At 33.4% G+C, this 11,752-nt stretch overlaps 1 protein-coding gene across 1 annotated transcript in view; it reads left to right on the plus strand.

Moving 5' to 3' along the window:
* The window catches only part of LOC126010834 (histone-lysine N-methyltransferase MECOM-like), a 66,508-nt gene extending 55,636 nt beyond the window's left edge, over positions 1-10,872 (plus strand). Inside the window, exons 13-16 of the mRNA XM_049774440.1 lie at positions 2,113-2,257; positions 5,679-5,915; positions 6,683-6,866; positions 10,477-10,872. Coding sequence (XP_049630397.1) covers positions 2,113-2,257; positions 5,679-5,915; positions 6,683-6,866; positions 10,477-10,611 — 701 coding nt within the window. The 3' untranslated portion in view covers positions 10,612-10,872. The remainder of the gene's footprint in view (positions 1-2,112; positions 2,258-5,678; positions 5,916-6,682; positions 6,867-10,476) is intronic.
* Positions 10,873-11,752: the final 880 nt, after the last annotated feature.

Genomic DNA, 11,752 nt, shown 5'->3' on the forward strand with positions numbered 1-11,752 from the left:
TGAACTATCTTAAGCAAAGAAAAAAAAAGCATGACTCAAATTCACAGGAGACTTATGAATCAAGATTTCCTAAATTGCAATGAGCAGTATTTCAAACTATTGGCAGAGATTATGACCCTCAGGCATAGTAGGATTTCCAGAATGGCTGCCTTAGAATATCATGTTCTGAATAGAATGTTAACATAGATATCAGAACTAATATCACAGAAAGGTTACTATTCAGAAACACTTCATGATTTTTTTAAATATTACAGTGAAGATTACTCATATGATCTGAGTGATCCAAAGAAAATGCTATGAATGTATGATTTTGTTCACAAATTCTGGCAAACTTGTGTGGCAACATAAGTTCAATACATGTTTGTATGTTCAATACATAGTAGCCTTTGGCTTAATAAGAATTAGATTATGGGCTATTGATGAATAATTGCCAACCAGCATGTGTGTATGGATCCAAACTTTGTGGCCATAATTTATTTCTGGAGAAACAAAAAATACCTTAGGGATGGAATAGAGTTGAACATGGAGCTTAGGAAAAGAAGCTTTAAGAACAACAAAAAGGTTTATTTAAAGCAATAAACACATAAGGAACATTATTTTATTATCAAGGTTTTTCCACCATGAAGGCACATTGCCTATGCTCTTAACCTATAATTTACAACTTTAAACTGTTAATTAAAGCCAAAATGCTGTAATAAAAGTTTAGAGATAGAAGTCTATTCCACATTCAAAACTAGTCAGACTTTCTGTATGATCATGCTACATTCACCTCTATTGCATACTACTATAATTTTTATTTAGAATTATTTAAGAAAATATTAGAATTTTTTTCAGCTAGGTTTGAATTGTATAGGTTCAAATTGATATCATCTTGTAATCTACAGGTCATGTATTGTTATCTTAATAACAATAGGCTATAATATTTAGAGTCTACCCACAACTTAGTTCGTCAAATCAGAATGTTGAATCATTCTTTAGTAAGGATTTTTTTTTATTTAGTAGAATACTTAACACAGGGACAATCAATACATAATTACCGCAACCCTCTTTTATTATATAGTTTATTTTGGCAGAAACTATTTTAGATATTTTATAATTTGCATTATCTTATCAATTGTATGAATAAAAATATTTCCATGTCATAGTGAATATAGGAGGAAACCAGAGAAAATCATTTTAAGAGACTGTATTTTATTATTCCAGGTTCTAATTATTCCTCTATTCTGCATATTTATTTTTCGTAAAGTGAGAGGTTTTATCTCCTAGAATTTGCATTCAATTGCCAAGAAGGATGAGAGAGACAAGTACAGGGGATAAGTCACTTGCTTTCCACAGGGATGGCCCCAGTTTGATACTGGCACAGCATATGACCCACCGAGCACCATTAATCAGTATCCTTTAGTACAGAATCAGGGATAAGCCCTAAGTACCACTAGGTATGGAAGGAAGGAAGGAAGGAAGGAAGGAAGGAAGGAAGGAAGGAAGGAAGGAAGGAAGGAAGGAAGGAAGGAAGGAAGGAAGGAAGGAAGGAAGAAGAAAGAAAGAAAGAAAGAAAGAAAGAAAGAAAGAAAAAAGAAAGAAAGAAAGAAGGAAAGAAGGAAAGAAGGAAAGAAAGAAAGACAGAAAGAAAGAAAGAAAGAAAGAAAGAAAAAAGAAAGAAAGAAAGGAAGGAAGGAAGGAAGGAAGGAAGGAAGGAAGGAAGAAAGGAAGGAAGGAAGGAGAGAGAAAAGAAAGAAAGAAAGAAAGAAAGAAAGAAAGAAAGAAAGAAAGAAAGAAAGAAAGAAAGGGAAAGAAAGAAACAAAGAAAGAAAGAAGAAAGGAAGGAAGGAAGAAGAAAGAAAGAAAGAAAGAAAGAAAGAAAGAAAGAAAGAAAGAAAGAAAGAAAGAAAGAAAGAAAGAAAGAAAGAAAGAAAGAAGAAAAAGGATGGAAGGGAGAGGAAGGAAGAGGGAGGAAGGAAGAAGAGAAAGGAAGGAAGGAGAAAAGAAAGTAAAGAAAGAAAAAAGTCTATTTTAGGAAACAACATGGATATGTATCAAGTTCAAAAGAATGAGGCTGAAAATAAGTTTTCACTTAAACACTATGCTTTTTCATAAGACTTTCTTTTCTCTCAGGTACAGCAACATCATCACCTCATTCTGAACTGGAAAGCACAGGTGCAATTCTTGATGATAAAGAAGATGCTTATTTTACAGAAATTCGAAATTTTATTGGAAATAGCAACCATGGCAGCCAATCTCCCAGAAATACAGAGGAAAGGTAAAGATTATTTTCTTCTTTGTCTAGGACTACAACTTCTGGAAGTAAATATTTTCACTTATGGAAGTGAAAAATGAAATGAAAGATACATTTGCCATCTTTCACTTTGCAACACTATTATTTCTTCCATGGCTGTTATATATTTTCTGTAGATTGAATGCCAAATACTCTTCTAAGAACTTCATGTGTATTTATCATGATAGCCATACTTAAGAGTGGCAAATATTAATTCTATCAGTGAAGGAATTTTGAATGTTGAATAACTTGCCTGAGCCACATAAATGGATTCAACTTAGGCTATTGATTTCAAATCCCATTTTTTTTTATTACCAAGACTTTCTTTGTCCATATATCTTAATAGTTCATTAAAATATCTTATAAACACTGCCCATGTAGAAGATTGGATGTGCAGCTCCTGTTATAACACATGACTCCTAATTTTAATCCCATCAATACCACAAAATAAACAAATAAACAAGAAAACTAGTAATTTCTTACTGTCCTTCCTGCTATCATTAGGAACAAAAAAAAAGTCACAAGGACAAAAAACAAGTAAAGTAGAAAAGAAATTAATGATATTAGTTGAATTATCAGTCAATAGTTGTTGCTGTTATGTTTTAGATATATATCATATGTGCCTATATTGTTGTGTACCTGGTATTATTTGCACATATATTTCTTTAAATAAAATTTATATATTAAATACACAGTCAGTATCACCAAAATATATTACATAGAATTTATTTGGGAATTCTTTTTTTTTTTTTTTTTTTTTTTTTTTTTTTGGTTTTTGGGCCACACCCGGTAACGCTCAGGGGTTACTCCTGGCTATGCGCTCAGAAGTCGCTCCTGGCTTGGGGGACCATATGGGACGCCGGGGGATCGAACCGCGGTCCGTCTCCTAGGCTAGCGCAGGTAAGGCAGGCACCTTACCTCCAGCGCCACCGCCCGGCCCCTATTTGGGAATTCTTAATAAGATTCTATTACTACAGAATGTGAGATCAAATATGCTTTCTGGCATATTTGTTCCAGAAGTCTGATTATCTCTGTTTCCAGGGGCCTCAAATATTAATATCAAGCAAATGTAGTTTAATTTATAGAACAATTCTTTTAGTGCTGCTGAAAAAATTAAATAATATTTACCTAGTGTTTGATATTTTATGTGAAGTTAAATAAATTTTCTCCCAAACCTAGTAAGTTTTTTCTTTCTTAATTAACAATATAATTAAATATCTGATTTTGATGACTAAATATTTTTGAACATCACTATCCAAAAATGTATTTAATTAGATTTCTGCTTTAGGGACACTTTAATATTTTAACATAAAATACTGACAGTACAATTACATTTATCACACTAATATATTTAATGTTTTTGATATCTAAATCAAAGTTTTTGATGTCAGTTTTTTATTTTAGAAGTCAACGTAAATTATCATAGGTAGCAATCATCAAGGAAGCTTTAAATAAACAAGTTTTCTTCACAATAAAAGTAAAAGTTAATGCCCATTTCTCTTCTTCAATTTGTATAAAAGTTTATCTAGGGACCAGAGCGATGGCGCAGTGGTAAGGCTTTTGTCTTGCACGTGGCTTACTCAGCATGGATCACAGTTTCTTTTTTTTTTTTTTCTTTCTCTTGCTTTTTGGTCCACACCCTGTGATGCTCAGAGGTTACTCCTGGCTATGCACTCAGAAATTGTTCCTTCAGGGGATTGAACCAAGGTCCGTCCTAGATCAGCATTGTGCCAGGCAAATGCCCTATCACAGTGCTCTAACTCTGGCCCTGAACCAAGAGCAATTTCTAAGCTCAGAGCCAGGAGTAATCCCAGAGTGTCACCGGGTGTGGCCCAAAAACCAAAAAAAAAAAAAAAGAAAAAAAGAAAAAAAAAAGAAGTTTATTTAGGGGAATTAAAAAAAGAAATGACCTATGTGACCATTCTAAGTTATCATATATTTGTTAAGGCTTTGTCCAGCTGAAAGAATCTTGTTTTCTGTGTGTGTAAATGCACATACATGTGTACAACAAAGCAAGAGAAGATGTACAGAAAGGTAAAGACAGAGACAGATATGTAGAGAGAGACAGAGTTATATAGGCAGATGGTCAGATGTAGAAGTAGTAAGGATATGTCAGAAAATCACAACCTTACATTTTGGTAGTGATGGTTAAGTGATAAAAATAAGTACTGAAAAAATGACTATTTAGCTTTTAAGATGCCTATTGATATATTCTATCTTTTATTGGAGATTTTTGAGTTGTAACATCTGGCTTCAACATGTCTAAATATCACAGAAGTATAAAAGATTGAGTCACCTAATTTCTTCCCCAAACTCCTATCTGGCTACTTTTGATCAATGATCTAATCCCCATAAATTGCCATATTTGAGACCACAATTAATAAATGGGTTGCTGTAATTATATTGGCTTTACTATTTTTTGCAGACTCTTTTGTTCTTTCAATTTTTCTTTCATTTAAAAAATTACATTTTAAACCATTCACAATCGAACAAATTAGCAGTGTATCTGGAAACTAATTATTTCTGTCTGTGCTAAACATAAGTCTATCTTTCTTTGATAAAAAGGTTAAGAGATTACGGGGCCATAGTGATGGCATAGCAGTAGGGCATCTGCCTTGCATGCACTAGCCTAGACAAACTGAGGTTTGATTCCCCCAGTGTCCCATATGGTCCCTCAAGCCAGGAGCAATTTCTGAGCGCATAGCTAGGAGTAGCCCCTGAGCATCACTGGTATCCCATGTGGTCCCCCGAGTCTGCCAGGAGCAATTTCTGAGCATGGAGCCAGGAGTGACCCCTGAGCACTGCAGGGTGTGACCTCAAAACAAAAACAAAACAAACAAAAGTTTTTTGTCAAAGTTAATCAGGAATATATGTTTTCTAAATATCTAATATTTATAATAATATCTAATATTCAAAATTAAGAAAGTATGTGCTTTGTATACGTTTTATAAAAACAGTGTTTATCAAAAGACTGATTTGGAGTAAAAAAACTAATTTTTTTTCTTTTTTCCAATGTTTCTTCTCCCCCCCCAGCCCCCAGAAGTTTTATTTTTAATATGAACAATCATATTTTTAAGATGAACAATCATCTGAGAGATAGCACAGTAGTAGGGCGTTTGCCTTCGTGCAACTGATCCAGGACAGATGGTGGTTCGATTCCTAGCATCCCATGTGGTCCCCTGAGCTTGCCAGGTGTGATTTCTGAGTGCAGAGCTGGGAGTATCCCCAAAGCACCGCTGGGTGTGACACAAAAAAAAAAAAAGAAAAAAGAAAAGAAAAGAAAAGAAATGTTTGCTAAAGAAGTGTAAAAATCTAAACTTTTTTTTAACCAGGCATGATAATGAAGCTTATTTCACATTTAAAGATGGAACCAACAATTTGCTATTGTTTTCTTTTCTTTTGATAGAATGAATGGCAGTCACTTTAAGGATGAAAAAGTTTTGGTGGCCAGTCAAAATTCTGATTTATTGGATGATGAAGAAGTAGAAGATGAAGTGTTATTAGATGAGGAGGATGAAGAAAATGATATTACTGGAAAAACAGGAAAAGAACCTGTGACAAGTAGTTTACATGAAGGAAACCCTGAGGATGACTATGAAGAAACTAGTCCACTGGAGATGAGTTCCAAGACATCTCCAGTGAGGTGAGTGTTTCATTGACTTCTATAAATATGTAAAAAAAATAAATTTATGGATACTAGCCTAAATTAGAGAAATATTTTAGGTAGTGACCAATTTGAATAATAAATCACAAACATTTAGTAAGACATTTTCAGCAAATTAATTTTAAATACGATGCCATCAATGTAAGATGTAAGGAAGTAAAGACATTCTCTTTAGATTATCCTGAATTAGGAAGTAAGGGTGAGGATTACACAGATAACAAATTATTTATTTAAACACTGCCAATAAACACAAAGACAATAAATTTCAGAATTCTAATTTATTTTTAGAGGCAAATGATATTGAGATAAATTTTACCTCATTAGATACATATATAATCTATCTAGATCACAATTTATTAAGTCAAAAGATTAGATGTGTTAATGAGAATATTTATAGATTTCATATGGAAAGCTGGTACTGATTAAGTATTGTCATTAAAATGACTGGTGTTATTTTAATTAGAGATTCTCAACATGACTTCTGTCACCATTAAATTTAGTGATTAACATGTCATTGATTTTAATGCTTTTATCAGAAATAAAAATCATAGCAATTCTTAGCAAGAATATAAGGATTGAATATTTGCAAATATTTTAATGCCTCATAATTGGCATGTACTACTTTATATAACAAATATGGTCTGGTGTTTGGCAGCTGTATATATTCAAATGAGAAGTAACTTTTATAGGTGGCAAAATGTCAACCAAAAGACAACAAAACAAAACTGTGTCTCGGTTCATTTTAGGTATAAAGAGGAAGAATATAAAACTGGACTTTCTGCTTTAGATCATATAAGGCACTTCACAGATAGCCTCAAAATGAGGAAAATGGAAGATAACCAATATTCTGAAGCTGAGCTGTCTTCTTTTAATACTTCCCATGTGCCGGAGGAACTTAAACAGCCGTTACACAGAAAGTCCAAATCACAGGTACATATTTCCCTGCAGTACAGCATCATGGTAACATTTTGCATGAAAATGTATATTTTTTGGACTGCAAAAGGCAGATACACTGTCTTTATATCTTCTATTATTTGAACAGTTTCAGCTGCTTTACTCAAAATATTCATATATTATTCTGGCCAAATACAAAGTAGTTAAAAAATAAAGCAATTAATATGCCCTGCATTAGGTATAGAGACTTCTGTGATAAGCCCTACTCTATAATAAGTTCTCCTTTGCATTGTTTTTTGCTTCCTTAAAATTTAGTCCCATCTTATTCGTGTTTCTTTATAGATTACTTAATTATTCTAACATTTAATCAAGCAAGTCCTGTTTTATAAGTATATAAATAAATTTATAAGAATATAAATACCAAGTAAGGCACCTCAATGTTATCAAAAGTATTGCAAGCCAGTCAGTATTTTCTACTTAATCTCTATATTTATATTTAATCTTATTATTTATTAAGGACAATAATAAAGGAGAAAGTCTTTATTACTATATTTATTTGCCAGATTAGTATAGTTTTTGATCTACTAGTCCATTTTATAACTTACAAACTATCAATTAATGTAATCATCTTACCTTGTATATTGAAAAATCACTTTCTATTGAGATATAATAATTGATCTTAAGAACTGTGTTCATGTCTCACCTTGGATGGGCAAGACATTATGCCAGTATGATAGCATGAAGTTTTAAGTGATAGTCAATTTTTAAGTAAAATTCTATAACTAGTGGTCAAAATAAGTGTTCTTTATGAATTAAAGTAATAGCCACCTAACAGTGGAGCTGTATACTTCCATGAACTGAAGAATCTCTTCAAATGTGGTACCATTTTCTCCATTGTAAAGTTGAATAAGTAATAAATATACTTACATCTCTCCTACTCATGTCCAATGAAAATCAAAATCAAATATTCAATACCTATTGTTAAAAATATATTATTTGGGTAGACATTTTATTTTCATATAGAAACAATGATGAGGGAGCTGCTTATATTTGTCTTTTTTTTTTTGGTTTTAACTATTGATATCTCATTTTTCCCTAATGGTTTGAGATGCTGATGGTTTTTAATACTTGTATTTCTTTTGCCCATTGTCAGGTTTGAATATATCAGACCTTTGTTTTTTTTAATTAAATTTATTTTAATAATATACTTCCGTCTTTCATTCAACTATTATTAATTAGCAACCACATATTGGGCACTCTTGCTTTATTTCCTTTGTGTACCAAAAACACGTACTGTATATTTACCATATTAATACTCTATATATTCCAATATTTACACTGTGATTTTTAGAGTTATTGAATTCACAAAACCTAGCCACTAATAGAATGACAGCTATGTTTGCATGCAATATCTCTGTAAAATTCTGTCCTGGTGGTGCTAGAGGTAAGTGTCTGCCTTGCCAGCGCTAGCCTAAAACGGACCACGGTTCGATCCTCCGGTGTCCCATATGGCCCCCCAAGCCAGGAGCGACTTCTGAGTGCATAGCCAGGAGTAACCCCTGAGCGTTACCGGATGTGGCCCAAAAACCAAAAAAAAAAAAAAATCTGTCCTAAAACCATTATTTTTTAGGGTGCTTAAATACAGTAGCATTGACCTAAGAATTCTGTATAGTACACATTATTTTTCTATTAATTCCATTTTATAGAAGGGACTAATCCTGAAAGGTGAAGCAATTTGTTCAAGATCTCAAATTTAGGATAAAATACAATATTTTCTCCACATTCCCTTTATCTTTTTATATATTCAAATGAATTTTGTTCAAATTTTCTGAATGGTTTTAATCATGATTTTCTGTCTAAAATTAGACAAGATAATTTAAGTTTTCTTAACCCATACTATAAATGCTACCAAATACAGGTCTTTATTATTTGTTCTTGATTCACCAGGACAGAGAGTAGATACTTAATAAACACTGATACATGGATACTGAAACTTTGTAGAGGCCCAGAAGGCAAATTGCATCCATAAATGTGTACATTTCAAGCAATAACCCAGCAAATCAAAATCAGCCTGCAAGGGCAGATTTTCTAACCAAATGCCATGATTACGGAAGAAACCACAAACCAGCCACATGTCTCAACATGACTCTAAGTTTAAGGGATGAAATTCTGCTTAACAACAGAGGCATTTTGTCTTTGTTTACAGACAGTGGAATGTCTTTGGCAGAACTTTAATGATTCCACTTCAGCAGCATTTTGACAAGCAAGTTTAGCAATGGATGAGACCAACAATAGCAAATCAACAGTGAAAAGTTCACTCACAAGTCAAGACCAAACATTTCATTTGAATATTTTACTTGGCAGCCAGTGGAGGAGTCTCTTAACAGTTATTTGGAATTTGACATGATAATAGGAAAGTGAGAACACTACCTTAAAGAGGACAGACATCCTTGCATCTTTTGCTCAACACACCACAGAGCACAACTTGCTTAGGTCAAAACATTGTTGTGTTTTGCATTTTGCTATTTTCTTGCAGGAGAACTTATTTCAGCTACCCAGATTTCCAGATTTTTAGGTGTCAGCATAGAATAGTTTATTCATAGAAGGTAACTAAAAAAATGGCATTGAGTTTAAAGAATAAACATAAAATTGATTTATTATGCTCCCTCTTCTCTAGTTTAATGACTTTGAGGAAGTTATTTCATCTAAAGTACTATCTATTATAAACCTACAGTCAGTCTGCTTTGCGTTGTACTTATATCAGTATTAGCAAGTAGGTTCATTTCCTATTTACATAGATAGTTTCAATTGATCACACAGTAGTGTTTTTGGTGACTTACACAAATGCAAGAATAATAGACTGGATACAGACACGGAATGACTTGTGTTTCTCAGTGAAATCATGTTGGTATTTGAAATAGAACAGTACATTTTCTTTGAAAAAAAATCAATAGAAAGGCTATGGTTTACAAAGTTATTGATATACTAGTCTTAAATGTAGTATAATATTCCAATACACTATCCCACCACCAATGTCAACTTCCCTCCACCAGTCATTCTCTTTCCAGTCCCCTCCCTGGACACCTTCTACCATGATACTTGCATTTCAAAATTTGGTGATTGTAGTTTAGCTCTTATAATTTCAGTGTGAGTATGTGCTTTGGCTATATAGCATATCACTCACCCCCATCATCAGTTTATCAGATGTCTCTCCTCCTGTTACTTCTATTTCTCATATTCTTGCTTCCCTCTTCTATTTATTTCCTTCTTTGCCCCTATCTTTCTTATACTCTGGGGTCAAGAGTGATGTAGGCATTCTTCCTTTACTACATTACATTTACTCTTAATACAGAACATTTTCTGTTTTATAGAACAAATCGCATTTGTGACCTGTAAGGATTAAGAGCCAGCTATACCCCCAAATCATTGAAGCAAAAAATATACACACATAACTGCACGCGTGCGCGCACACACACACACACACACACACACACACACACACGAGGAAGGGATGCTCGTGCTCTTACTCAGAGTGTTTTTTATTTTAATTATTTACCAGTATGATTTTACTTTTTCTTTAATAGGTGGTGCTTAAAAAGTGAGGCTTTTCAAATATCATTTACCAATTGTCTCTTTTCTATACCAGGCATATGCTATGATGTTGTCATTGTCCGACAAGGAGTCCCTCCATTCCACATCCCATAGTTCTTCCAACGTGTGGCATAGTATGGCAAGGGCTGCAGCAGAATCCAGTGCCATCCAGTCTATAAGCCACGTATGACGTTCCGAGGTTGACCGGATTGGGACCAAGTCCAACATTAGCATGGCTCTTTCATGTAGGACTATTAAAGACTGCTGAGCAGAATGCCTTAGAAACCTGAAGGGTCACTCATTTAAAGCCTAGTGACCTTAAACTGAATGATTAAAGTAAAAAAAATAAAGAAAAAAGAAACTATTTATTCTCAATATTTTGTTTTGCACAGCAAAGGCAGCTGCTGACTTTGGGAGGATCAATGCAACTTAGAGTGATTCAATGAAAACGAAAAACTTGCTGTACAGAGAACAGTTCACCCTACCCTAGGTTATGGGTGGGTGAGAGAGGCAGCTGAGAAGCAGCATTGATATGAATGAACTTTCCTTAGAAATGGAATTCTTTTTTTGTGTATGTACACGATCACCTGATACATGATTGAGAACAGTTGCTTTTAATTACAGAGATAATTTTTCTTTGTTAAAGTTTTATGTAATTTAACCCTTTGAAGATGGAAGTAGTTCAATGAAATGCACACTCGGTTATTATAGAAACTGATACAGGAATACTTCTTCCCCCTTAACTTTTGCCTTCTTAAGTACATTGCTTAAATCTAGGGGAAAATGGGATGTGTATATTGTAAACTATGGATATTCCGTGCTCAAAGAGGTAAAGTCAATGAAGAAACTTGTTCATCACCAATACCACTGTACCACTACACTAATAAAATGTTTGCCAAATCATTGTAATAACATCTTAATTTTAGACAATCATGTCACTGTTTTTATTGTTTAATTTCTATGTGTGTATTGCGTGTATCATGTATTTATTTGTGGCAAACTATTGTTTGTTGATTAAAATAGCACTGTTCCCGTCAGCCACTACTTTCGGACATCAAAGGCATACTCCTTTCTGAATTTCAAGGACCAAGGTGACTCGACCTGTGTATGGAGGATGCCAAAAGGTGTTTGGCTTTTCTTAACATTCCTTTTTTGGTTCCATTTTGTTTTTCTTAATGAGCTAAATATGACTAGATGCAACTTAGTTTTTGTAATACTGAAATTGATTCAATTGTATAAATGATTATAATTTCCTTCATGAAAGCATGATTCTTCTGATTAAAAACTGTACCCAATATTTTATGCTGGTCGTCTGCAAGCTTGTGTGATGT

The sequence above is a fragment of the Suncus etruscus genome, chromosome 6 (assembly GCF_024139225.1).
Source record: "Suncus etruscus isolate mSunEtr1 chromosome 6, mSunEtr1.pri.cur, whole genome shotgun sequence".
NCBI lineage: Eukaryota > Metazoa > Chordata > Mammalia > Eulipotyphla > Soricidae > Suncus > Suncus etruscus.